The 23,977-nt window shown below is 43.2% G+C and overlaps 1 protein-coding gene across 1 annotated transcript in view; it reads right to left on the bottom strand.

The window, feature by feature from the left end:
• Positions 1-23,977, bottom strand: part of LOXHD1 (lipoxygenase homology PLAT domains 1) — an 84,514-nt gene that overhangs the window by 53,354 nt on the left and 7,183 nt on the right. The window contains exons 5-15 of the mRNA XM_064438730.1: positions 22,734-23,031; positions 22,041-22,195; positions 19,267-19,400; positions 18,287-18,435; positions 16,878-16,982; positions 16,045-16,173; positions 15,134-15,298; positions 10,995-11,176; positions 8,021-8,137; positions 3,129-3,291; positions 512-666 (exon numbers count right to left, since the gene is read on the bottom strand). Coding sequence (XP_064294800.1) covers positions 512-666; positions 3,129-3,291; positions 8,021-8,137; positions 10,995-11,176; positions 15,134-15,298; positions 16,045-16,173; positions 16,878-16,982; positions 18,287-18,435; positions 19,267-19,400; positions 22,041-22,195; positions 22,734-23,031 — 1,752 coding nt within the window. The remainder of the gene's footprint in view (positions 1-511; positions 667-3,128; positions 3,292-8,020; positions 8,138-10,994; positions 11,177-15,133; positions 15,299-16,044; positions 16,174-16,877; positions 16,983-18,286; positions 18,436-19,266; positions 19,401-22,040; positions 22,196-22,733; positions 23,032-23,977) is intronic.

Below are 23,977 nucleotides of genomic sequence, written 5' to 3'. Positions count from 1 at the left end.
CAGTTAAGACAATCTTTGTCATCATTATAACTGAGTATCTCCATATAAGGCTGTGAATATGATCTATGGACTGACCACAGAGTACCACTTTTGGAGTTATTTTGTCAAACACATATGCAGCTTAGGCCCCATCAGTTTGTTTTGCTCTGCAGTGAATGACAATATGTATTATTTACATGCAGATCAGTTGCATAGAGGCTGCGAGAATGAGAGACCTCAGGTTTCACGTGCTCTGAAATCTGCAACTAACAATCCAAGCCAGTTTGCATGGACCAAGCTCATAATCTGTCTATCAGTGACTTCACAGAAACAGCCACCCAGCTGCTGCAGCGCCTGCCAGTCGTAACACCCAGCTGACATCCATTCAAAGTATTTTAAGAGGTGACGAACTTGGTAAATGGTATCAATCAATTCATCCCTGATAGGAAAACTCATCCTATAAACACAGTCATTGACTTGTTACATTAAAGACTGGAAAACAGAAAATGTTATTAACCCGTTGCATTTGTACCTGCCCTCTTTCAAACTTGTTGAAGTTTGTTTCAGATTTGCTGAGTTTTCTCTCTCCTGTGTCCCCCAGATCTCCATAGATATTTAGGAAAACATTAGCGTCTGTCCCAGCACCGTACATATCTCCAGTGAACACGTTAATCTTGTATGTGTGAACTGCAGAAAGAAAAAGAGACATGATTTCTGGACAGGTAGATTATCAAGGTCTACCTTAGATACTGAATTTCCCTAAGAAAATGGTTCCATAACTTTCTGCTCATCACTTAGTTCTTGGAGGTTTAAAATCCCGTATGCTTTATCCTTCCAGGCTTCTGATAATGATCCAAAGGTTGGGGAATCACTGGGATGAAATTTGCTGACTTTCCTTTTCCCCATCTAATCAATGCCTCTGGGTTGCGCTGATCGCATGAAAATGCAAAGACTCATTATGGTTATTACTGGATGCGAAGTCGATAGAGGTGAGGGAACTCAGCACCTTTTCATACCGAGGCTCAGGGGACCTACATCTAAGAACAAGGGATTCAATGTTGTGAATTCTTAATACTCCATCTTCCATAAACAAACTCCAGGGACTCAGATGTGCAATTTCTACCAGAGCTAATGGCATGTATCTCTGTAAATTCCCCAAACAGAAAAAGAACAGGTTTCTGTGTTCTTTTACTGAGACAGTATTTAAAGAAGTATTGGAGCTGTACTGTTTAAGTACCCTTTCTCTTTAGCTTGCTCAATGATGATCCAATAAAATCTCATCAAATTTTTAGTAACGTACTTTACTAAACCTGTTAAATACTCCTATTTTTATTTTGCTACTCTTTACCCAATTACACAGGGAAAACAAACAGTTACCGAGAGCATCCTCGCCAGGAAAACAATTAGGAACTGTACAAGTCTCTGATTACCCTGGTGGCATACAAGCCTTGGAGAATGCCTCCTTGCAAATCCCAGGGCAATGCAAAAGAGGAATAGGCACAGAGTCTTAGTTAGGATTCTTCTTTGTACATTAACAGCATCAAAGAAAATATCTATATTGTCTTTTTCTTCTGTACCTAGCTTTCCCAGTAAAACAGGGCCTATTCTGCTTCATAGTCCATCAAAGATTTCCGTTGATTTCTCTAAGAAATGGATCATGACCATTCATCAGGCTAGGTGAAATGCCAGGTTTTCTGATTTGCCTCTACACATTATATCCTACAGAATTACAACTTCATATTTGCGGGACAACTGCTGCATTGGTAACAGCGGAAGTGATGGATATAGCCTAATTAGTCAATTCATCCCACTTTGGTTTTTGCTTGCCAGTTCTGGAGAGCTTCAGGACTGAAATGCAGTCTACTATATAAAAGATGATCCTCAGAATACCACAAGCTGATCTTCCATTGTTGTAATTTACACTGCCTCAGTGCCTAAGTTGTATGAGGACACCTAGAAATGCATAAGATGTTATTCCCATCCCCGATATTTTATATCTAAAGCAGAAGTTCCCAAACTTAGCCCTAGCTCGCAGCCAAAAGAAATCTTCAGCCATCCAAAAATTCTATTCCATAGACCATAAAACTTGTTTTAAGGCTTTGCCTTTAGAAGGAAAAAATGAGTCACCTGGGTTAGTTAAGACATGGGAACTAATGCAAGGTAAAGCAACAGAAGTTAGAAAGTTAAAGAAAATGCCATGCGGGCATCTGACAGTCATGACGCTTACTAATTGATATTGAAACTGTCTTTGCCTCTCCAGCCCTCCCTACAGCAAGACACTTCTTCCCTTGGCAATGGAAAAAACTTAGAATCCATATAAATTCCACCCTGACAATGGTGTACTGTAAATGCAAATCACTCTGGCAGAAAAGAAACTGAGAGGAATGATTTTCTCTATTGAATCATCTTGTCACCAGATGCAAAAACCAAGAATTAAGGTGGCAGCTGAATTCAGCTTGCTCTTCTCAGGGTGTAGGAAGGTTCACAACTTCTCTCAAGGGCAGAAGGAGTTCGGGGTGGGAAAAGGAGGTCCTGGAGTAATAACAGTTAGGAACAGCTGGGCATACAGAGAAACAACAAATTTAGGATGAAACTTAAGTTCTGGTTCAGTTGCTTCAGCTACGAGGAGGACCAAACGGTGCATGTGAACACTTTGTTCTCCTTCCCAGAGAGGCTTTAATGAAGTGAGGGTGGCTGCCTAGAGCAAATTTTTCAGAGGATGTCCATATGTACCTGAAAAGCAGCAGGAAAAACAACTTCAGGAGGAAAAAGGAGCATAAACCAGACTGCTAGGGTAGGAAAGGAGAGGGCAGAGCACACAGGACAGGTGAAGTTGGGTAAACAAGTAAAGATGTTTGCAGAGCCTGGAAGACAAAGACAAGATGGAGGAAATTTGTTAGGCATCAGAGGACACGTGCAAACTGTGTCTGTGTGAAAGGGTGTCTGTGACAGGTTTGTAAACGCCCTATAGGAAGACAATGGTATTATTGCACAGAAGTGCTTCACATGTAAAGGGAGGCCAGAGAACAAGAAGGGAAAGACATTTGAACAGTTGTACCAGAGCTGCATTTGCTTGAACCTCACATCCCAATGATTTGCTCCAAAAAATCAGATGAACAGGTTCTTACTTGCTCCTAGGGTTATATTACCTTCTAATGGGTCTTCAACTTCTTCCTCTATCTGCTTGAGTGTCCCATCCTTCATGAGTTTTTCAGTAAAAATATCAGATGGTACCAGTTCTCTGATAATCTCACCATCGTCTTCAGATTTTGCAAGCCATCTTTCACATGGAAATGTGACAGTTTCTGAGCCCTGAAGTAAACATGACAGAGATAATACCTTCAAAACAAAGTGAACATGTTAGCATTTCCTCTTTGAAAATAATCAGGCATGCAAGCAAGGATTTTCAACTCATATGTATGCATGTGTATGTAGATGCAGGCCTGAAATAGCATATAGAAATATATTTCCTGCAGAAAGAGGACATGTGAGAGCTCAGAGAAGAAGCACTGAATGTGTATAAGAGAACAGTATTCCCAGTGGCTGTGTGAGACTAGCTGTATGACCCAGTAGATCTCTGCCGTTCCCCGTTTTCGGTCTTGCAAATTCCTAATCAGGACTGCACCATTCCCACTGAAGCATATTTTACTGAGACTCTGCAATCCCTCTTCAATCCTTATTCAGGCAGCATTCTCTTTGAAGTCAGTAGGGTTTTTTTCTGAGTCAATACTTCAAGATTTTGCCCTATAATTCTGTGACTCAAGCTGATTTCAGGCAATTCCCATACGTGCATTAAGAGGAGAAAAATAGTGATTTAATTTTTGATCTTTTGTTTTGACTTCACTTTGGTGGAAACAAATATGATTTCTCTCATCAAACTAACAAAAACAATAGAACATGTGTTTTCCTCTTGGTAAACAAAATCAGTCCCAGACCACTCATTAAGAACAGACTCCTGTAAGGCCTCCAAGATGGTAAGAGACAAGCAGCTTTCTGTGTGCTGGGCACCCCAGGCTATGTCTCCATAGAGGGGCTTGAGCCATCATGCAACTTGCAGAGCCCAGAAGTCTGAACAGAAAAAAAGTTACTTTTAATCTCACAGTAGCTAAATAAAGGAAGAAAGAACAGCCCATTCCTTACTGGCAACTTCAGCATTGCTTTCCTAAGCAGCTCCAGTGCTTCCTGCTGTTTGCAGTACTCTCTGTGCCACCACTTCCATATATGGCTTACATATGAATACTGCCCACCTTAATTACTTTCATGTAATTGTTTACCAAACCAACACAGGGTCCTTTCTTTGTTACTTTTACTATTTAAACACTAAAAAATTAATATATAGTAAAAGAAGGGAATAGTTTTCACTGCAGGAACACTGAATATTGTCATCACTGTGTCCTTCTACCCAGTCCTGCACCAAGCTGCCAGATCCTGCCCCCCAGACAAGGTCACTGGGGAGGAATAGGTAGCACACCTAAGATCAGACACCCACTCCAGTCACTGCTAACCTTGTATCAACTGTATAAACAGCACCACTGCACGCAAATCCCAGACAAGTTGATCTGCAGGAGCTGAACCCCTCCAAGGGCCTTGTGTGACCGAGGGTCTTGAGTCTGCAGCAGACCCACATAGCCCAAACCTTCTGCCCTCAATAAAACACCATTTCTCCTCCCCTGTGCTCCTCCCTGCAGTGCTGCTTTTTAACACCAGGCTTGCAACGTTTAACCCCATAAGGTGATTTGGAGCATGACTTGTACAAAATGGTGTCAAACAAAACTGGCAGCACTTTAGGTGATTTCAAAAATTGTACTTTCAAGTGTTATTTTTGCTGTATAAGCACAGAATGGTGGGGGTTGGAAGGGCCCTCTGGAGCTCATCCCGTCCCACCCCTGCTGGAGCAGGCACCCCCAGAGCAGGGGCACAGGGCCGCGTCCAGGCGGGGGGTGAATGTCTCCAGGGAAGGGACCCCACAGCCTCTCTGGGCAGCCTGTGCCCCTGCTCTGGCACCCGCACAGGGAAGGGGTTTCTCCTCATGTTCAGGTGGAACTTCCCGTGTTCCAGCTTGTGCCCGTGGCCCCTTGGCCTGGCGCTGGGCACCGCTGAAAAGAGCCCGGCCCCATCCCCCTGACACCCGCCCTTCAGATATTTATAGGCACCGATGAGATCCCCCCTCAGGCTTCTCTTCTCCAGGCTGAACAAGCCCAGGTCTCTCAGCCTTTCCTCACCAGGGAGATGCTCCAGCCCCTGATCCCCTTGGCAGCTCTGCGCTGGCCTTGCTCCAGCAGCTCCCTGCCCTTCTTGGACTGGGGGGCCCAGACCTGGCCGCAGCCCTGCAGGTGTGGCCTCACTGGGGCAGAGTACGCATCACTACTTCTGCCTCCTCATTTTGCTCTGGCTGTCTGACCACATAATCTGTATTATCTCACCCTATGCTGAGCCGATGAACAGTGCTTATCTCCCCACCTACAGTCCGGGAAGAGAGGGCTTTCCAGAATGATGCTTCAGTGCTGAAACTCTCTCTTCGCAGTAGAGATCCCACTTCAGTCATGTCTCTCACTCCTAAACATTCATAATGCTGGCTGTACATGCCATTGATATGAACGCTGTTTATTTGGTAATAGGATATCTAGGGACTTGAGTGCCTGCACAGTGGGGCATAACGCGCAGTTACTGCAAAAGTTAATTGTAACGTTATTGTTAATCACCATGTCATTGTCACAGCTTTTATTGGAGTTTCCTTGTTAGTGATTGCATTAATATTTAAGTGACGTGAAGTGCACTGTTTTATGTTACCCACGGTAAAATCCTCTTGCAGCTCCAAACAGAAATTTTTCCATTAGAGTCTGAGTCTGGCCCTAAGCTAGAAGCAGGGTATGGTAGTGTGCTAAAAGTCAGTGTTTTGCCCTTCTCCAAGTTGTAACAAATGAAATATAATTATCAGATATAATTGGCATGCCAAGACAGGGTTTTATTGGCATGCAACAATCCTAGTTTCCTACCCAAGTGCTTTCAATTTAATCTGAAAAGTTACTGACCTCATTTTCTTTTGCAGCATTACAGATACATCTAGACACCTCTTAGCAACCTAATCAGGTAGCACAGCTTTTAGAAACGTTGGCAGCATATTGCTATCCTGTGGCAGGTCATAATATCCTGCAGCTGATCAGCAGCATCATGCAGTGCTCTGCTTTCTTCTTTTTCCTATGCCATAATCAAAAGATCAGCAGAATTGTAAATCTCTTCATTTTTAAGTTGCTCATCATTTTCCTCCCTTCCTGAACCTTCCCTGGTTTCTTACTGTCTGTCCTTCAATGACTGCAGAGCTGCGCAGCCTCAAGACCCTTTCTGGGCTAATGGAAGAACACCCCATGCACAGCTCTCGGGGGCTTACCCAAGCGCTTAGTTAATATTAGGCGTAGAAAGAGGCAGCCCAGGAATCTCTTTTCCCTTGGTTTCCATATCTTTGTGCGTCCCCCTCTTCATCTTCCCTAGTCTACGACCAATACCATTATCTCCAAAAATAACGCCATCTTGTTCATTAACCTAATCCTAATGAAGCTGTACAAGGCAAGGGTTAGTCAATACACAGATAGAGGGTCTCATAATAGCAGACTGGCAAAAAGGTGATCATGAGGAACAATCAAAGGGTATTGGCTTGTGAAGAAGCTTGTACAAGAGGATACAAGCCTGAGCATGATAAGGAAGTTTCAAGGCAGACCTTTGACTTGATCATGAGACAAAGAGAGTAAAACATATTCCAGAAATTTTGAAAGAGGAAGCAAGATGAGAAGTAGGTTCCCCATGACTGACCAAGCCATGTTTACACAAACACTTGATATGTGAAGTCACTTCAGGAGGTGAGGAGACCTGAGCATTGAGGTGGAGATGAAAGCTGACATCCCTTCAGCATAAGGGGAGAAAGGACAAGACAGAGGAGAGAGCCCAGGTGTTTCCAAACACAGCTACTGCTCCAGTTCTGAACTGGTCCTGGAGAGGTGATTTCCTTCTGAACTTCCCTGCAGCCAGATTTGTTCCTGTTCCTACAGCCAGCATCTGAAAGCTTGGACAGGAACAGTTTCTTACCTGGACAAGATCAACTTGACCAATCTGGCTGCACTGCCCTAATCCTGCTGACATGAGCAACCAAAAGTCCTAGGACTTTATTTTCAGGCTTTGCTGAAGAAGTCTACACGTATTAAGAAAGCATACCTATAAGAGTGTATGGATCTTACTTGATATTTTTTATATCAGTGATTCAGGGACTTGTACTCACTGGCTTTTTACTTGTTTTAGTTGTACTGGCTCCCTGCATTTATTCTTCAAGAATTAAAGCACTGATGAAACTATTTCTTGTCTGTGTTTAGCAACAATACTTTTTATTTTAAAATGGTTCCCCCACTTCCCATTTCCTCCCCTGTGATTGTTCAAAACAAAACTACACATGCAAATAGGAAGCTTTGGCCTCTCATGTCACCCAAACCCACCATTATTTAAGTTAGCCTTGAGTATTCTGGGATGTCCAGTGACAGTGGTGCAGCGCAGCACAGGGACACATGCTCGGTCCTGAAAGTCTTTAGCAGTATTTGCACAGCAATGGGTACAAACTCAGGAATCTCCCCTCTCAGCCCAGCAAGCAAGTCATGATAATGTTGCCTTCAAACCCAGCAGGCTCCTTCACACAAAAGATAAAGAGTAGCAAAGACCTCCAAAAGGTTGAGGAGCAACACCACTGCTTTGCTCCCGTTCATTACTAGGAGGAAAAAATTCTATTGTAGTCAAAAATGTACAATGAGAGCAGCATTTTTTTAAAAAATAAAAAGCAATGGTTGCCGAGTCTTATAATAAACATTTGAAAAATAAAACATGCTAATAGGTGTTTGCTGTCCCCAGATCCTCAAGCTCTAGCAAGTTCATTAGTGTGCGTTGTTCTTCAGGGAGTCACTTTTCACTGTTAACCACGCTTTGTATAGAGAAGATACTCTTTGGGAAATGGAAGCAGCTGCTAATGGAAACCTGTTACAGAGTGCTGGGATTCACAGCCTACCTTTCCATTTGGCAACAGTCTCCGAATTGCCACACGGTCTAAATGCCATCCAGAGTTCAGTCCTCCACCCTTGTGTCCTATGCGAATCTTTTCAATAATGTCACCAACATCCTCCAGCTACAGAAAAAAAAGAAAAAAGAGAAATTATACGGAGTGAACAGGTGACTTTTGAGACACTACTTCTTTAGCTTATTTCCTATTTTCCAGCCTGTATGAAGTCCCAGGGGAGAAAATACTAACATTGATGCCAGTTATGCCCTAACTTGCATTTTATCTGAAGGGTTTCCCTGAACTCCTATTCCAAAAATGGAAAGAATTTTGCTCTACACATATTACCCACTGTATAAGACAGGTTTGGCTGCACAGTAGCAGTCCTGCATCTCAGGCTTCTCTGTATGAGAGGGAATGAAGGAAATTTTTTTAGAGATTGCAATGCTGCTGCATCTTAAATTGTTCTTTTCATATCCCTTTCCTTTTTAAACACTTATGTGCACTCTTATGACACTAGAAGAATAGCTTTGAGGTCAAAGTACAATATTAACAGCCTGGCATTTTATATTATCTCTCTCCTGCTCTGTCACAGAATCCCAATACCATTCTGAGCAAGTCAACAGGATCACCGTCTTATGAAGTGGTTACTTTTCCTTTTTTTTTGTGCCTCACTCTATTACTTGAGTAATTTGTTATTAGTTCATTATTTTTAAGTCACCTCCCTTCCAAAGGCATGAACAGGAAAAATTATATATGCTCCTAAGTAATCGCTTTTGGATATTTCAGTGCAAGCTTTCGTGTAGTTGGCCTTTAAAAAACAGGCTGGCTGCAAACCTCCTTTGCACTTCTCTTGTAGGAGAAGCACACTGAGCTGTCTTTCTGTCCATAGGGACTTGGAGTCTTTTTGTCTTGGAAACATGAGAAAACTGAACATCTCAGTTTGCACCACTGGAGACTACTCCCTTTTTCTCTTCCCAGCTGGCAGAATTGCCCCATACTGAAGAAAAGACATCATTAATATTGGGAAACTCCTCAACTCAGCAAGTCTGACTGTACTACTCAAGGAGTTTGCACTCCCAACAAACTGGATTTGACTTCACCAGCCCTGCCCTGATTTTAGACAGCACAAGCATCAGTTGCAAAATAATTAATTGATCCAAACTCATTTCTAAAACTCATGCATACACACAAGTATACACTAGGGGAAAATTATTTACTTCCTCTTTTGTCCTGCCCAAATACTCAACTTTCAGTGGGGTTTTTAATCAATACATAGTAATAAAGTGATGCTTGACCAGTAAAATTAATGTTAAAGAAGTAGTGGTCTTTACTCTGCTACATGCATCTCCAACAAATCATCACTTGGGAGCATAGCCGAGACCAGTCTCTAATCTTTTTTGCCTCTTTTGCAAAATACAAAATGGTAGGGGCAGTTAAAAGACTAAAACAAATAGGCAATTCTCAGTCTGTGCTTCCTGAGATCCCCAAATTGTTTTTAAGGTCTGTTGAATTCCAAATTATGGCTCTACACAAATAAGTTAAAGAAGAATGTATTTTGCTTCATCCCCATCTCCTATAGCAAGAGGAAAGGGGGAAGAGAGAATGAAGTCTAGGGACAGATTAAAATGATGTTGTAAATCTGAAGAACAAACTGCATTTTCACTCACTTCATCCAAGAAAAGTACTGATGTTTCAGGTTCTACCAAACCTGAATTAATCTTATGGAATAAAAAAATAGCAGTAACACTCAGCTTAAGATTTATACCTATGGATTAATGCAACGTCTATTACGAAAAACTGTGTGGAAACTCCATTGAAATAAGTATTATTCTTTGTTTTTAAGGAATCACACTAGGGAATTATTTTATGATTCATGCCATATAACAACAATGAGGGCTGGAAGCATTTTAACTTTTTAAAAAATTTGGTTTAAGATTTGCCTCCAATTATTTTACAAAACCAAACCAAATTCAAAACACAGAGAGGTTGTGCAGTCCTCTGCAAAGTCAGTGTTGGTGTTGCATGGAGGCAGGGAAGCTGAGGATATGAAGCAGCACCAAAAGTATAGGCCAGAACCTATATTTTTGCCTCACACACATTCTCAGCAATAACTATAGATTATGAATAGGAACAGCTGAACACTGTAGATGTAAATGAGCTCACTCATTTATGTGCACTGATTTAGTATTTGCATACAGTTGTGCAAACACTTTAGGAAATACTTGGTAAGATCTTTCAAAAAGTTACCCTTGGGTATTCAAAAATCACTGTGTCTGCAGCAAAGTAACAATTTCTCTGTCCGAGGATACAGAGAAACAGAGCATGACGCTTATGTTGCCACAGAGTTAGAAAAAGTGAACAGACCTTCCACCTGAAAGTGCTATGTAAGTAGTGAGCAGCATGGACCACATCCTTCAACATGATCTGCTGAAACAGGAACATGAAAGGATGCATAGGGAATTTAAACACAAGGCAGCTAGTTTCAGTGATACTGCAAGCATTTGATTCCTGTTACCTTTGAAAGTATTGCAAACTGCAAGAGAAAGCAAATATGCAAGCAAATAAGAGTCATGAGGAGACTGGTACCCTCTCCTTGGCAAGTATGGTCTAGGAAATGGAAGATATAAAGACTGTCCAAAGTGGCTCTTAACTTTACCTAGAAGGGCAAAGCCTCCATATCCCTGTATTGGTACATCTCATCTCCATGATAAAATTGCATCAGCCTTTACAAGGCTTAACATGGCATTAGGCTTCAGGGACTCTGCATGTTGATACCTTTGAGTTGCTACTGACTGGAGGTCAGTGAGAAAAGATTTGATTCAGTACACAGTAAGCCCATTGCAAAACAGTTTTGTCCCCACATTCTTTGAGTAAAAGAGCTGAATAGCTTCCCCTAAAAGTGGAAAAATTCCCACTTCACTCCATTTTCTCTTCTTAAACCCCTTTGGACAACTTAAGATAAGAGTGAACATCTTGATCTTACCTCCACAATGAACTGATTCACTGAGTTCCTTTCAAAATACATCCTTTGCTCTCTCTTGTTGAGGCACAGGGATTTCTGCCGAGTGCAGATCCCATCGGTTCCATAGAGAACAATGAAGACATCTGCATCTGTGCCCGCTCCAAAGATGTCGCTGGTGTAGACTGTGATCTCATAAGGAACAACTAATTTAGGAAATGACAAAAAATTAAAACAAACCAACAAAAGTTAGTAAGCAGTATACCAATGCTCCTAAGAACATTTTAATGAAAAAAAATCTGGATTAGAAAACTCAGCAGTTAAAGAGGACAGGGTAGCAGTCATGCACTTGTGGTCATTTAGTTACCAAGCTGGTCAGTACTATGAGAAACCAGAGAAATTTCCTTTAACTCTATAAGGCCAATTGACCTCAATGCATGTTCATTTACAGAGATTTTGGGGTTAGTCACACGATCAAAAAGCGCTCATTATATTTATACCTGCCATATAAAGTTATTGAAACAGGATTTACTTCAACAGCTCAAGTCTTAAAGCAAAACATGAAATCACAAATTTTTGAGGAACTAGAGGGAAGGATGATGTTAAGCCAAGTGGAAGCAGTATATAAATATTCAAGAGAGCCTTATTGATAAAAAATATTATTTTCATTACTAAACAAGTGACAAGTTGCAGAAGAAAAAGAAAGAAAACCTTCTGCTGTCTGCTCTGATCTAGTTTTCTCTTAGTACCACCTTCTCCTTAACACCAAAGCAAAAAGGTTAATTGCTACCAGATAATGGTGAATACAGAACAGTAAGGATTGAGCCCCAGAATACTTCCATATTCTGTTCCCTTGGATTCTCCAGAATGCCCCATGACCCCAAAATCTGATGCCTCCTTTTGTCCTTCTCTATCTTCACAGCCTCTCGGTCCTGAGTCCTGCTGGAGCATGCCTCAGACTTGCTCAGGAATAAGACTGACCCAGGAATAAAACTAGGGCTCTGTTCCTGGTTCTGCTACAGATTTGCTGAATATCCTTAGTCAAGTCACTTCCCACCTCAGTTTCCAAGTTGAGATGTTTAGCTCCCAGAGTAAGAGACCTATGTTCCGATGTCTGCATGTCAAATAGGTGTGTACATCCCCAGATGCAATTACGAAAGTCAGTGGAGTTTGGAGAAGGAGTCAGACAAGTAAATTCAGGAGTATTCCTCAAGGTCAGCTGAATAATTCTCCAAACCCACCATCTGTGAATGGCCAAACATCTATTGATGATAACGGGAAATCAGACATTCCACTGTCAAGAGGACAAGTAAATTCAGGTGTGCCATCTGACAAACTGAGCCCTGTCCCTATCTCTTTTAAATCCTTTCTGAAATCTACAGATGAAAGATGCCAGGTAAGACTTGGGCACCACTGACTGCCTGCAGGGACTTCTCCTGCCGCAAGCAGACACAATCCCTGTAGTCCACATGCCACCCCTAAGCACAGCCTTTGACACCTAGCTCTATCACCAGGATCTGCTCCTGGCCATCCCTCTTCTATACACCAGCTACCCAGCTTCCACCATTTCCCATCGCTCACTACAGTCTTCTCAGCTGCTTGTCATCTGCATCCTCCTACACCACATCAACTTCAGTCGTCTTTGCCATTTTCACTACGGTACTTTGTGCTATATTTCATGTTCAGCATCTCAGGGTAGAGAGAAGCTTTCTGGCACCATATGTGTTACTGTTGGAGTAACTCTGATTCTGCATATCAGAGACTAATCATTCATTAAAAACCCAGGCCTTCTAAATACAGCTCTCAGGATAACAGAGATGAGGAAGTTTTCTTCTACAGGGAGTCAGCCTGGAGTTACTTGATATTCTTTCTGCCCAACTCAGTGAAATCAGCTCTGCTGTGCTGCAGGTAGACTGCAATAGTTTCTCCAATATGTAAGGGGAGGGTGGGGTGGGAAATCCTGGAGACCAAAAATCACATGCTACGCATTATGAATTAAAAACTATCTTCTCTGCTAAAGTCCATGGCACTTGCTGTTGTTGCTGTTGTCAGCTTGGAACTGAATCAGCAAAGTGGCACCATAACAAGTTCACTAGTAACACAACTTTCAGCTGTCAGACTCCCATTTCATTTACATGGCACTTTTAAAGTTGTATTCCCACAGGCATGATTTTAATTGGACTGCCAATGACATGCTTTCATTGTTTGTTCAGCGTGAAACAGTTCTGGCACGAGTCGTCATAAAACAAATCAAACCTTTCTAGTTACCTCTGGCAAAATTAAACCCCCAGGTTAATAGTTAGGAAACCAGAATGCAGTAAATATCACATTGGGAATGGTTTAAATGGTGGAACAGCCTAAGCTGACACTGAGTCCGGTACAACCTTTTTGCCAGAGGGACCTATTTTCAAAGGCTAAATGTGGATGCCTGACAAAAGTCAGGTTTACACAACATAGGAACTCAAAGGCATGGTATGCCAGAAACTCTTACATCATTGTAATATACGGGGACATTAATAAATTCTACAGTCAACATCTGCATCTATATATATATCAGCTGGGTTAAAATGGAAAAAACTGATGAGAAGCACATACAAGGTCTCTGGGGTATATTCACTCCTATGAACATATCCACTATAACTATATACAAATTTATTTTTTTCAAACATAAATACTGTTATGTCTTCCACTTGACTGGCAAAAACGAGGAAGGGAGCAAAGAGCATTCCTCTGCTCCAGACATTTTATGTAAAGAAAGCAATACATGAGAAATAAAAAATAGCCTGGTCAAAGCATGGGGGAGGCACAAAGAGATTATGTTGGCAGATCCTCAGAGAAGAAAAATTATTTCAGCTTAGAGACTGCAGGATATGAGAATCTGGACTTTGGAGGGTAGGCCAGCCAGTGTGAGAGAGACATTTAACATTAACTATACTGTTGACAGTGAAAAAGAAGGAGCCAAAGTAGCTGTTAGCCTTCTACGTGATTATTCTCACAACTACTTATAGAGAAGGAAACTGAGGCATAAAAAGAGAGATTGGGCAGATCTAACTTTTGATGACTAAATAAGGAAATGCCGGAGGTAAGGCTTTTGACACCACCAATGCATACAATGAGGGATGCAATGACATAGGAGACATCTTTGGTGTGAACAACTTATCATTTGTCCAAAGTGACCTAGGAAGCACCTGTCAGGGCATGGGGTGGAATCAGCTCTCAGGTTCCAGAGCTTGTCCCTCATCACTGTGGCATCTAACCTAATGAAGGGAAAAGGCAGAGTGTCCTGAAGGTGAGCCAGGAAATATTTGTCAACAGCTTGAAAAGAGGCAGACCAGGGAGGGACAAGTCAAACACAGTCCCAGGGCTGTGAATACCCTGCACACAGTAGAGGATGCACATGTGAAAAGGGAAAGAGATGGCTGCAAAATAAGCAAAATAGTGTTTCCAGTCATTTATTTTGAAATAAATAAAACACCATGCTATCTGATCCTCAGTGTTCTGGAGACAGGAAAAGAAGTTGCCTGAATAGAAGAGCTTGAGGTACCATAGCAGACTTGAAAATTATAAGCTTAGCACTCAGAAGGAACTTCCAAAAGCACTGGGTTTATTCCAAACATTAATTTAGAGGGAAATGAAGAGTAAGGAAAAATTGGAAAACACTAAAAGAGGCAGACTGCTGAACACTATCAGAAAAGCACCACACTGAAGAAATCCTGGAAGAGGGTCTTTCAGCAAGAGCGAGGGGTGTGCAATGCCAACAGCACTGGGGAAACCAAGGCTTGGAAGCAAGATCAAAGCATCTGCTTGGACAATAGAAACAGCGATACTAGAATGAAACAAGATCAAAGGGAAACTGGAGATGAGGAAGACAGCTTGGAATGGGCTGAGGACTTGGAGATGAAAGGGCAAGAGGGAGCAAAAAGACAATCATACACAGCCACATGGCTTCTAATGACTCTCTGATTTGGGAAATACAGGAAATGTTAATCTAGAGCACCTAGAGGAACCTTCCTGTAGTAACTAGAATAGATGGCATGTGATGTATTTATAAATTTTTCAAAGCCAATTCAATGGAGAGGCCAAACCTATAAAACTGCACGAGGTAGTGAGATTTTATCTTCTGTAATAATGGGTGTGTCCTAGGGAAATGGCATTAGGCTCACATGGAATATATTCTGTTGTCTGCAATTCTGCAGGGAAGATAATTCTCTCAATGGCTCCATCATCCTCCGATTTATCCAGCCAACGGCCACAAGGGAACTTGAGGCACTGTCCCAGTGATGGGGCATCGATCTCCACCCATTCCAGAAACCAACCAGTTGAATTACCTGTTGTTGGAGAGATAACAGTGAATAACCCACAAAGACTTTACAGACAACAGCAAATGGATCATTGCATTCCATACTTCTGAGAAATAAGTATTCCTCTCTTTTGCCAATGGGAAAATAGAATAAATACCATAAATATAATTGCAAGCGATTGTCCAGGTTTGAGCTAATGTGCATTCCTATATGTGTCAGGTTAAAGATGTGCACGTGGAAGTGCTAGTTACTCCATCACTTGGAGTAATTTGCCTTTGTAATCAGACAGAGTAGTTATCAACAAGCATGTCCCTTGGTGCCACATAGGGAAGGAATCTATGTGTCTTTCCACCTCTTCCTTCGTTTTAGGTAGAGACAAATCTATGTCTAAGAAGCAGCTGGGACCTGATAATAAAAACAACAAAAATATTGATAAAAGAAATGAGACAAGTCTATAGGTCCCATGTGGAACAAGAAAAGCTACCAGGCTTTGCGACACATGAGAAAACTCTCTGAAGATGTGGCTGGAAAACTAAAGAGTCTCTTACGGAGAAAGAGGTTGCAAAGGTACCTGCAAGTTGCCACCACTGCTTCTATTGTGACAGCCATGGGAACCGTATTAGCATCAAAGATAGTAGCAGCAACAGCCAAAGTGACAGCAAGGATCTGTCACTAAAAGGTAAATTACATTTGGGGTCTTGAAGGCAGGTTATTCTATACAGCAATATGCCTAATGCACTAGAAATACTACATTACAAAGCAGATTATCTTACCTTTATTGTCATGGCCTATCTTGATTTTTTTCAGGTTTCCAATGTCCACAGACTCCACTGTAAACTCATCTACCTTCCCACGCTCAAATTTGTTCTTGTTAATCTTTGAGGCCTTTAGGCTGACTATCCCTGTTGTGGTGATGCAAAAGGACATTGTTCAGCATGTGAAACAAATCCGCTGGGAATGTCAAGAGTAGAAGTGGTCAAAATGTAAAAAATGGCCTTTCATCTCAAGATCTAAGCTTTGTCCTTCCCTCCCTCTGAACCCAAATCTGTAATAACACCCAAAATATACATAATTCCTTTCTTGAGGGATGATGCTGTTGCACTGTGTTCACAGCTAAAGAAATTGGTCCTACCCATCAGTCCCCTGTCACTCTCACAGGCATCTGAGTCACTGCACACACCGCTCAGCTGCTTCCAAGAGGATTTGCTCATCAGCTGATTAAGTACTTCTGGGCCACTCAGAGAGTGGCAGAGAAGAGCTGGATTTCAGGAGCATGCTGATTCATCACTGAGGAAAGCAAATCATTCACCACTTTCACTACTCAGTAATGCAGTCCCAGTCAACAGTGCTGTTTCTATAATTAAAATTAAAGCCTTTAGATAGGCAGCTGGTGCAAATCAGCGTCGCAAAGTTCGACAGTGATTTACAGCAGCTGGTGGTGTGTTCCCAGCTATCACGATGAATGCAGAGAGGAGACAGTGGGAACATGAAGATGTGCTAAAAAGGAGCTAGGAATGGGTATCAAGGAAACAAAAGGAAACCATGACCCATCTTTTCAGGTATCCAGCAGTGAGGTGCTATCCCGTTCCATCACGTGAAGCCATACCTGTATCATCTTTGCTTCCATAGAGGGTGATGAAGACGTTGGCATCTGTCCCAGCATTCTTCTTGTCCCCTGTTTTCACTTTCACGGTGTATGTTGTTGATTTAGCTGTCAGATAAAATATCTTAATTTAAGAGTGTGAACTCTGAGTAGAGATTAACTCTACTTTTAACTGCATATGTGTGTTTGGTTTGGGTTTTCTTTTGACCAATTACACCCATGTTGTAATCTCTAATTCCTGTTGTATGCTGTGATATCTCCGGGGGTGAGCTGGGCTATGTGGTTGCTGAGTCTTCTACTGCTCCAGTCATTCAGTACATTGTCTGCATTTCTAGAGATAAGAAATGTGCTCAAGCCTTCCCATTTGCTTCCTGGGAATCCATAAAGCTCTTTAAATTTGCCTCTGCCTATAAAGATATTTCATTTTAAAAACTCCACAACACCACACCCCTGCCATTATTCTAATAGCACCAAATAATATATATGCATATAACACATACTGGAAAGTGTGTGCATGTTGACACATACAGTTCATATTCATTACACACCCTTCACAACAGAATAATTAGGGAGGTTTCTATTGCACCATCATTGCAAGCACAGTAACTCATAAAAATTGTGGAAAAGTCTAATATAGTCTTGACCACACTGCAAAAATCTACTCAAGATTTCCAAACCTGCACCCTTCTTCCATAGTTAGACATATGTTTCCAAAATGCTGCTCAGCCAGATGGTCTTCCTTAACCAAAGGGCTATCCAATTTGTGGAAATTTGTTAGCTATCCAATTTGTGGAAATGATTCATGTATTCAAAAGCATCTATGAGGGGAGTTTAAGACCTTTCACTGCCAGTGAAGCCAGTGAAAGTGCTGGGCACTCAGAATCTTCCAAAATCTGACCCAGGAGTGTATCATTGCTCTTGGTTACTGTGCAACATTATGTACAAGAGCAACAAAGTTAATTTGGAAGACAATGGACACAGCAGCAAGATGGAAAGTGAGGCAAATTTAGGTCCCTTCCCTTTCTCTGGTCATTTTTGCACTCTCCTTGGTCTCATGTTGAAATGTTTAACCATTCCAGTCCACGACTGTGAAATGGCTAGGATTTTTGCCTTAGATATGAGCAACAAATGTGCATTTCAGCTGAGAGATGATGCCTCAACATGTTATCCATCTTCCTGGCTTTCTCACTTTGGGTCTAATTTTGCAAGATGATTAAATCACCTAAAAATGAGGAGTGTCCACTCCTTGCTGGTTGATATGCCCTTCACACTTCACTCACACCTGGAAACTTCATGGTTGGGGCAGGATTACTCATAGCCCAGTGAATGCCAACTGCTAATGCCCTCAGCAGTGCTCATAACTTCGTTCCTTTTCAACCCCACACTGGAAGAAATACAAGGCTAACATAAACCTTTCTGTTCCAGGCCCAGCGTTGCAAGAGACTGGCCATCATTTTCCGAATCTTTCTTTACAAATGCTTCATCCACTGGGACCAGCTCCCTGACAATCTGACCGTCATCTTCCTCAACTGCTAACCACCGCTGGCATGGAAAATAATACCTACAAGAATGACAGCAGCACCCAGCACTTACACAGGACTACAAAGGCTTTAATAACATAAACAAGCACAGATCAGAGGCTACTTAAGAAAACAAGATTACTCAAAGCTGAACAATACATCTGTTTTCATCCTTGAGCTCTAGTATTGTTTGCAGAACTAAATCCATAAATAGGTTAGTGAGCACTTACTGAAAAGTGCTGTTTCTGAGCTGTCAGCCCCATATGATTGATTCCTTTTCGTCTTCACTCCCAGAAAAAGGTAAATACTCAAGGGAACCTCCAGCCTCCCCAGGATTTTGTGTTTATGAAAAGTGGACCCATCCTGAGGTCCTTATGAGCAGCCCCCCCTTCCCCCCAAGCATTGTGCAACTTCTAAGCATGTGACTTCAAGCATGTTCCAGCTCAAATGCAAGTCTACATTTCAGGTTTCTAGCAGCCTTGGCTTTGCTCATCCAGCTGCCTGTGAAAATCCTGGGAGTTTGCTTAGATTAGGACTTGCTTTTGGCCTAGATCTTTGGATTAGGTACAAAAGGCAAAACGTGAGGTCAACGACTTCCAGAGTGGAGCCTTGAAAGGAAACACATGCTATTTCCCAAACTGCAGGGATGCTGGGACAGCAGAACCCCACACAGAGGTACCCCAGCATGGCCCCACACTCAGTATAACAGCACAATCATCACAAGGCTCCCAAAGGATGCCTGTTCCCTGTGAATTGGTCAGGTGCTACAGCGATGCCCTTCTGCATCTCCTCTGTCTTCCTGCAGTTCTGCAGGTGCCTGAGAATGTGCCCCCTTTTCTGGGTGTATGAAAAGGGTGCGACAGACTGCTCACGTGGTGCTCTCCTTGAGGTCAACAATCTCTACCCTCTCCAGGAACCAGCTTGGGCTAGCACCAGAGTTATCATGGCGGATCCGCAGCTTCTTCAGCTCACCCAGGTCAATGGCTTTGATGGTGAACACATCCACCTGCACAGGAGGCAAGAGGTAAATGACTTTCCCAGAAAGGGGGAAAGAGAGGCAGTAATTGGGCCAGAGTAATTTTCTTCCCTTGAAAACAAAAGGTGTTTTTAAGTCTTCCTTGTGTTCTTAGGGTAGATGTACTAAAATAAATAACTACAGAGCTCTGAGCTGTCCCATTACACTCATGCTTGGCTCCTGCAAGGCAGTAACAGCCATGGAGCTGCACAACCTTTCGCCCCTTTCTTTACCTCCTCACCATTTCAGCTTCTTCTAGGTTTAACTCATCTCTCCTAAATCTCATTCCTTTCAGGCTTACCATTTTCCCCCAGATTGAATCCCAGCCCCGAGGAGAGAGAGAGAAAATCTGGAGAAAGGAAGACTTCCCCTTGGTTGAAGAGGATCGGGTCAGAGATCACCTGGGCAAACTGGATCCTAGAAAATCCATGGACCCTGATGGGATGCACCCACAAGTGCTGAGGGAGCTGGTAGATGTTCTTACCAAGCCACTCTCCATCATCTTTTAAAGGTCATGGAGGACAGGATTGGTGCCCAAGGACTGGAGGACAGCAAGTGTCACTCCAAGCTTTAAAAAACACAAGAAGGAGGACCCAGGAAACTATAGGCCAGTCAGCCTCACCTCCATCCCTGGAAAGGTGATGGAACAGTTCATACTGGAGGTCATCTCCAGGCACGTAGAGGACAAAAAGGTTATCAGAAGTAGTCAACATGGATTCACCAAGGGAAGATGATGCTTGACCAACATGATAGCCTTCTATTATAGTGTGACTGGCTGGGTAGACAAAGGGAGAGGAGTGGAGGATACCGAGCGGGGAGGAGCGGCTCATGCACCAGAAGCTGTGCTGCCATCCAGCGAGCCCTGGACAGGCTGGAGAGCTGGGCCGAAGGGAAACTCATGGGATTCAACAAGAGCAAGTGCAAGGTCCTGCCCCTGGGGAGGAACAGCCCCCCGCAGCAGCACAGGCAGGGGGGGACCTGCTGGAGAGCAGCTCTGCTGAGAGGCCCTGGGGGTGCTGGGGGGCAGCGAGGTGACCCTGAGCCAGCACCGGGCCCTTGGGGCCAAGATGCCGACGGTGTCCTGGGGTGCATGGAAAGGAGTGTGGGCCAGCAGGGCGAGGGAGGTTCTCCTCCCCCTCTGCTCTGCCCCAGGGAGGCCACACCTGCAGGGCTGCGGCCAGGTCTGGGCCCCCCAGTCCAAGAAGGGCAGGGAACTGCTGGAGCAAGGCCAGCGCAGAGCTGCCAAGGGGATCAGGGGCTGGAGCATCTCCCTGGTGAGGAAAGGCTGAGAGACCTGGAGAAGAGAAGCCTGAGGGGGGATCTCATCAGTGCCTATAAATATCTGAAGGGCAGGTGTCAGGGCGATGGGGCCGGGCTCTTTTCAGCGGTGCCCAGCGCCAGGCCAAGGGGCCACGGGCACAAGCTGGAACACGGGAAGTTCCACCTGAACATGAGGAGAAACCCCTTCCCTGTGCGGGTGCCAGAGCAGGGGCACAGGCTGCCCAGAGAGGCTGTGGGGTCCCTTTCCTGGAGATATTCACCCCCCGCCTGGACGCGGCCCTGTGCCCCTGCTCTGGGGGTGCCTGCTCAAGCAGGGGGTGGGATGGATGAGCTCCAGAGGGCCCTTCCAACCCCCACCGTGCTGGGATTCTGTGACTTTGTGAATCTGGAACTGGTCACAAATGTACTGACCCCATAGAAACTCACCTGTGTATCTCCATGTCCTTTATTTCAAACCACAGAATTTTTTTCTTTTGTCCTTTACTACAACAATGAGGTTTATGTATTAGCTGTATTAGTGTGACAGGATGGGCCTTGTTATCATAATACTTTAAACATCTTAATGTGATTAACTTGTTCGTAGACTTTGGGTTTCTACTCCCAAGAGCAGAGAGTATTACATTTGCAGTTTGGAGCTCTTCCCACTGAATGAAGAACCATGTGCAGGTTGCAGTTTCACCAATGCCAAGCTCATAAATCACAGCTAACAGCTTATTTAGCAACCTTCAGCTTTTTTTTTCTGATCTTAGGTTTTCCACAGCAGATTATTTTTTCCATAACTATTCATTATTCAAAACTATTCCTTGAACAATTCCTGGCTCTAATACTAGCTTGTTAATTGTTCACAAATACTTTTATGGCAAATATTCAATCTGTAAAAGATGTTCTTTAATTGAATTTGATTATAATGTAATTATAACGTACCATGTGATATTGCTTTTACTCCCTGACTGGTGGAGTAGAACATTTAGATTCTAAATGTATTTGCAATCTGAAAACTGACATACTTAAACGGCCTCACAAATGCTCTCAAATATTTATTTAAAGTTTGTGGTTTTCAAGTATTCCTGGCAGGAAACACTGTTACCAGAATGCTTACAGGAAGCAGATGAAAAAGGTGGCTCTGATGTAGAATTGGTGTTCATCTTATTATTAAAATGAATTTCCCCTTGAAAAAGTTTTGAGGAATTTTACTTTAAATAATATATTTAGGAAATAAAACACATCTGAGCTTTCAGCTGAAAGAAGCAGCCAAGCCTTGCACAGAAGAGACTGTAATGAATGGCCAGCATAACTGAAAGAGCTCTGCCAGCCTTCTGCTCGCTTGAGTGAGTAGAGTTCATGCATTACCTGGCCCTTTTCAAACTTGTTGAGATTATTCGACCTTTTCAGCTGGCGCTCACCCGTGTCTCCTCTTCCTATGCCATAGATGCTCAAGAAGACATTAGCATCCGTCCCAGCCCCCCACATATTCCCAGTGAGCACACGGACTTCATAAGTATTCTCTGCAAGTAAAATTGAAAAGGGAGATCAGGAAGAGCACAGAAATAGCCATATTTCATCAGACCTGTGGCTCACCATGAAAGCTCGTAGCCCAAAAATGCTGGCACAGTCAGCTTTAAGAAAGGTTTTTTCTGGAGTTTGTTAAAAGGTTTGCATGTGTCGTAAAACATTGAGGGCTTCATATTTCTCCAGCCCTTGCCATTAACCAAATAAATAGTTAAAGCCTGTTAAATTCCTAGCCACAGTGGTAACTTGTGGGACTCACAACCTAGGTTACCCAGAGAAGCCTTGGAGAATCCTATAGCAGTCCTTTAGGATACTCCAACTTCAGGCTGTCTCCTCCATCCTCTGCCTGAGTTTTACCACTGTCCTTTCCTCCCCAGAACTGATCAACGAATGCACAGTGTAACCTAAACTGCAAGCCTGGGGCAATCGGATGGCTGGGGGTCCATAAACAGTCCTGAAAAGCACCACAGTTTGGTTATCATCCTTCATGCAACTTCTGTATCCACACACACGCGCGTTCTCTCTGATACTTACCCTCCAGGGAAGACTCCTCATCAGGCACCAGCTCCACCACAAGCTCCTTATCTCCTTCATCTTTAGCCAACCAGCGGTGTGCTACAAATGTATAGACTTCCATTACTTCTTCCACCTTGGTCTCCTCTTCTTCCTCCTCATCAGACTTCTTCTTTTTTTTCTTCTTTTTATCAGAATCCTTCATTTTTGTGGTAAGCCGCTTCAGCGTGACGCTTTCCAGGAACCAGCCATCCCCGATGCCTTTCCCATCATGGCCTATCCGGATCTTATAAATCTTGCCAACATCTGCAGCCTCTCTCTGTCACCAAGGGAAAGTCAGCACCCAGGAGAATGTAAGACATCTTAACTTCATGAAGTGTATTCTTAAAAATGGGGATCATCGCCTCTATCACCCAAAACCATATAAGCAAGAAAAAGATCAATTTCTTATGCAAGTTTACCTTAGATTTTTCCTTCCTATTTTATTCTTTCATAATTCCCATCACCAAATCTCATCTGAACAGATTGAGACGAAGACATTCAGAGCAACCATGGTAAGGATAGGAGCTGAAGTCTACCAGGCTCCCTACTACACCATTGCTTTCCTCAGCAGTATTGTCTCTATGTTGGCATTAAAGGCCAATATGCCAAAATATCATCCTAATTCATCAGATTCCTAGTGCCTGAGTCCTTTTTGAGATGAGGACAACTACAAGGATGTCATGAGGTTATGCAGGGAGAAAAATAAAAGAGTCAAATCTCAACTAGAGCTTCATCTGGCTACTGCCACAAAAGACTATATTAAATGTTTCTGTAAACACATTAGCAACAAAAGGAGGGCTAAGGAGAACCTCAGTCCTTTACTGGATGTGGGGGCAAACAGTGACTATGGATGAGGAGAAGGCTGAGGTGCTTAATGCCTTCTTTGCCTCAGTTTTCAACAGTAACACCAGTTGTTCTCTGGGTACCCAGACCCCTGTGCTGGAAGGTGGGGGGGCGGGGAGCAGAATGAAACCCCCATAATCCAGGAGGAAATGGTTGGTGACCTGCTACACCGCTTAAACACACACAAGTCTATGGGACCAGGTGGGATCCACCCAAGGGTACTGAGGGAGCTGGCAGAAGCACTCACCAAGGCCCTTTCAATCCTTTATCAGCAGTCCTGGCTAACCAGGGAGGCCCCTGTTGACTGGAGGGTAGCAAATGTGATGCCCACCTACAAGAAGGGCAGGAAGGAGGATCTGGGGGACTACATGCCAGTCAGC

Source organism: Phalacrocorax carbo, chromosome Z (assembly GCF_963921805.1).
Source record: "Phalacrocorax carbo chromosome Z, bPhaCar2.1, whole genome shotgun sequence".
Lineage (NCBI taxonomy): Eukaryota > Metazoa > Chordata > Aves > Suliformes > Phalacrocoracidae > Phalacrocorax > Phalacrocorax carbo.
The sequence above is the reverse complement of the archived record's forward strand: the minus strand, read 5'-3'. Positions and strand labels throughout refer to the sequence as shown.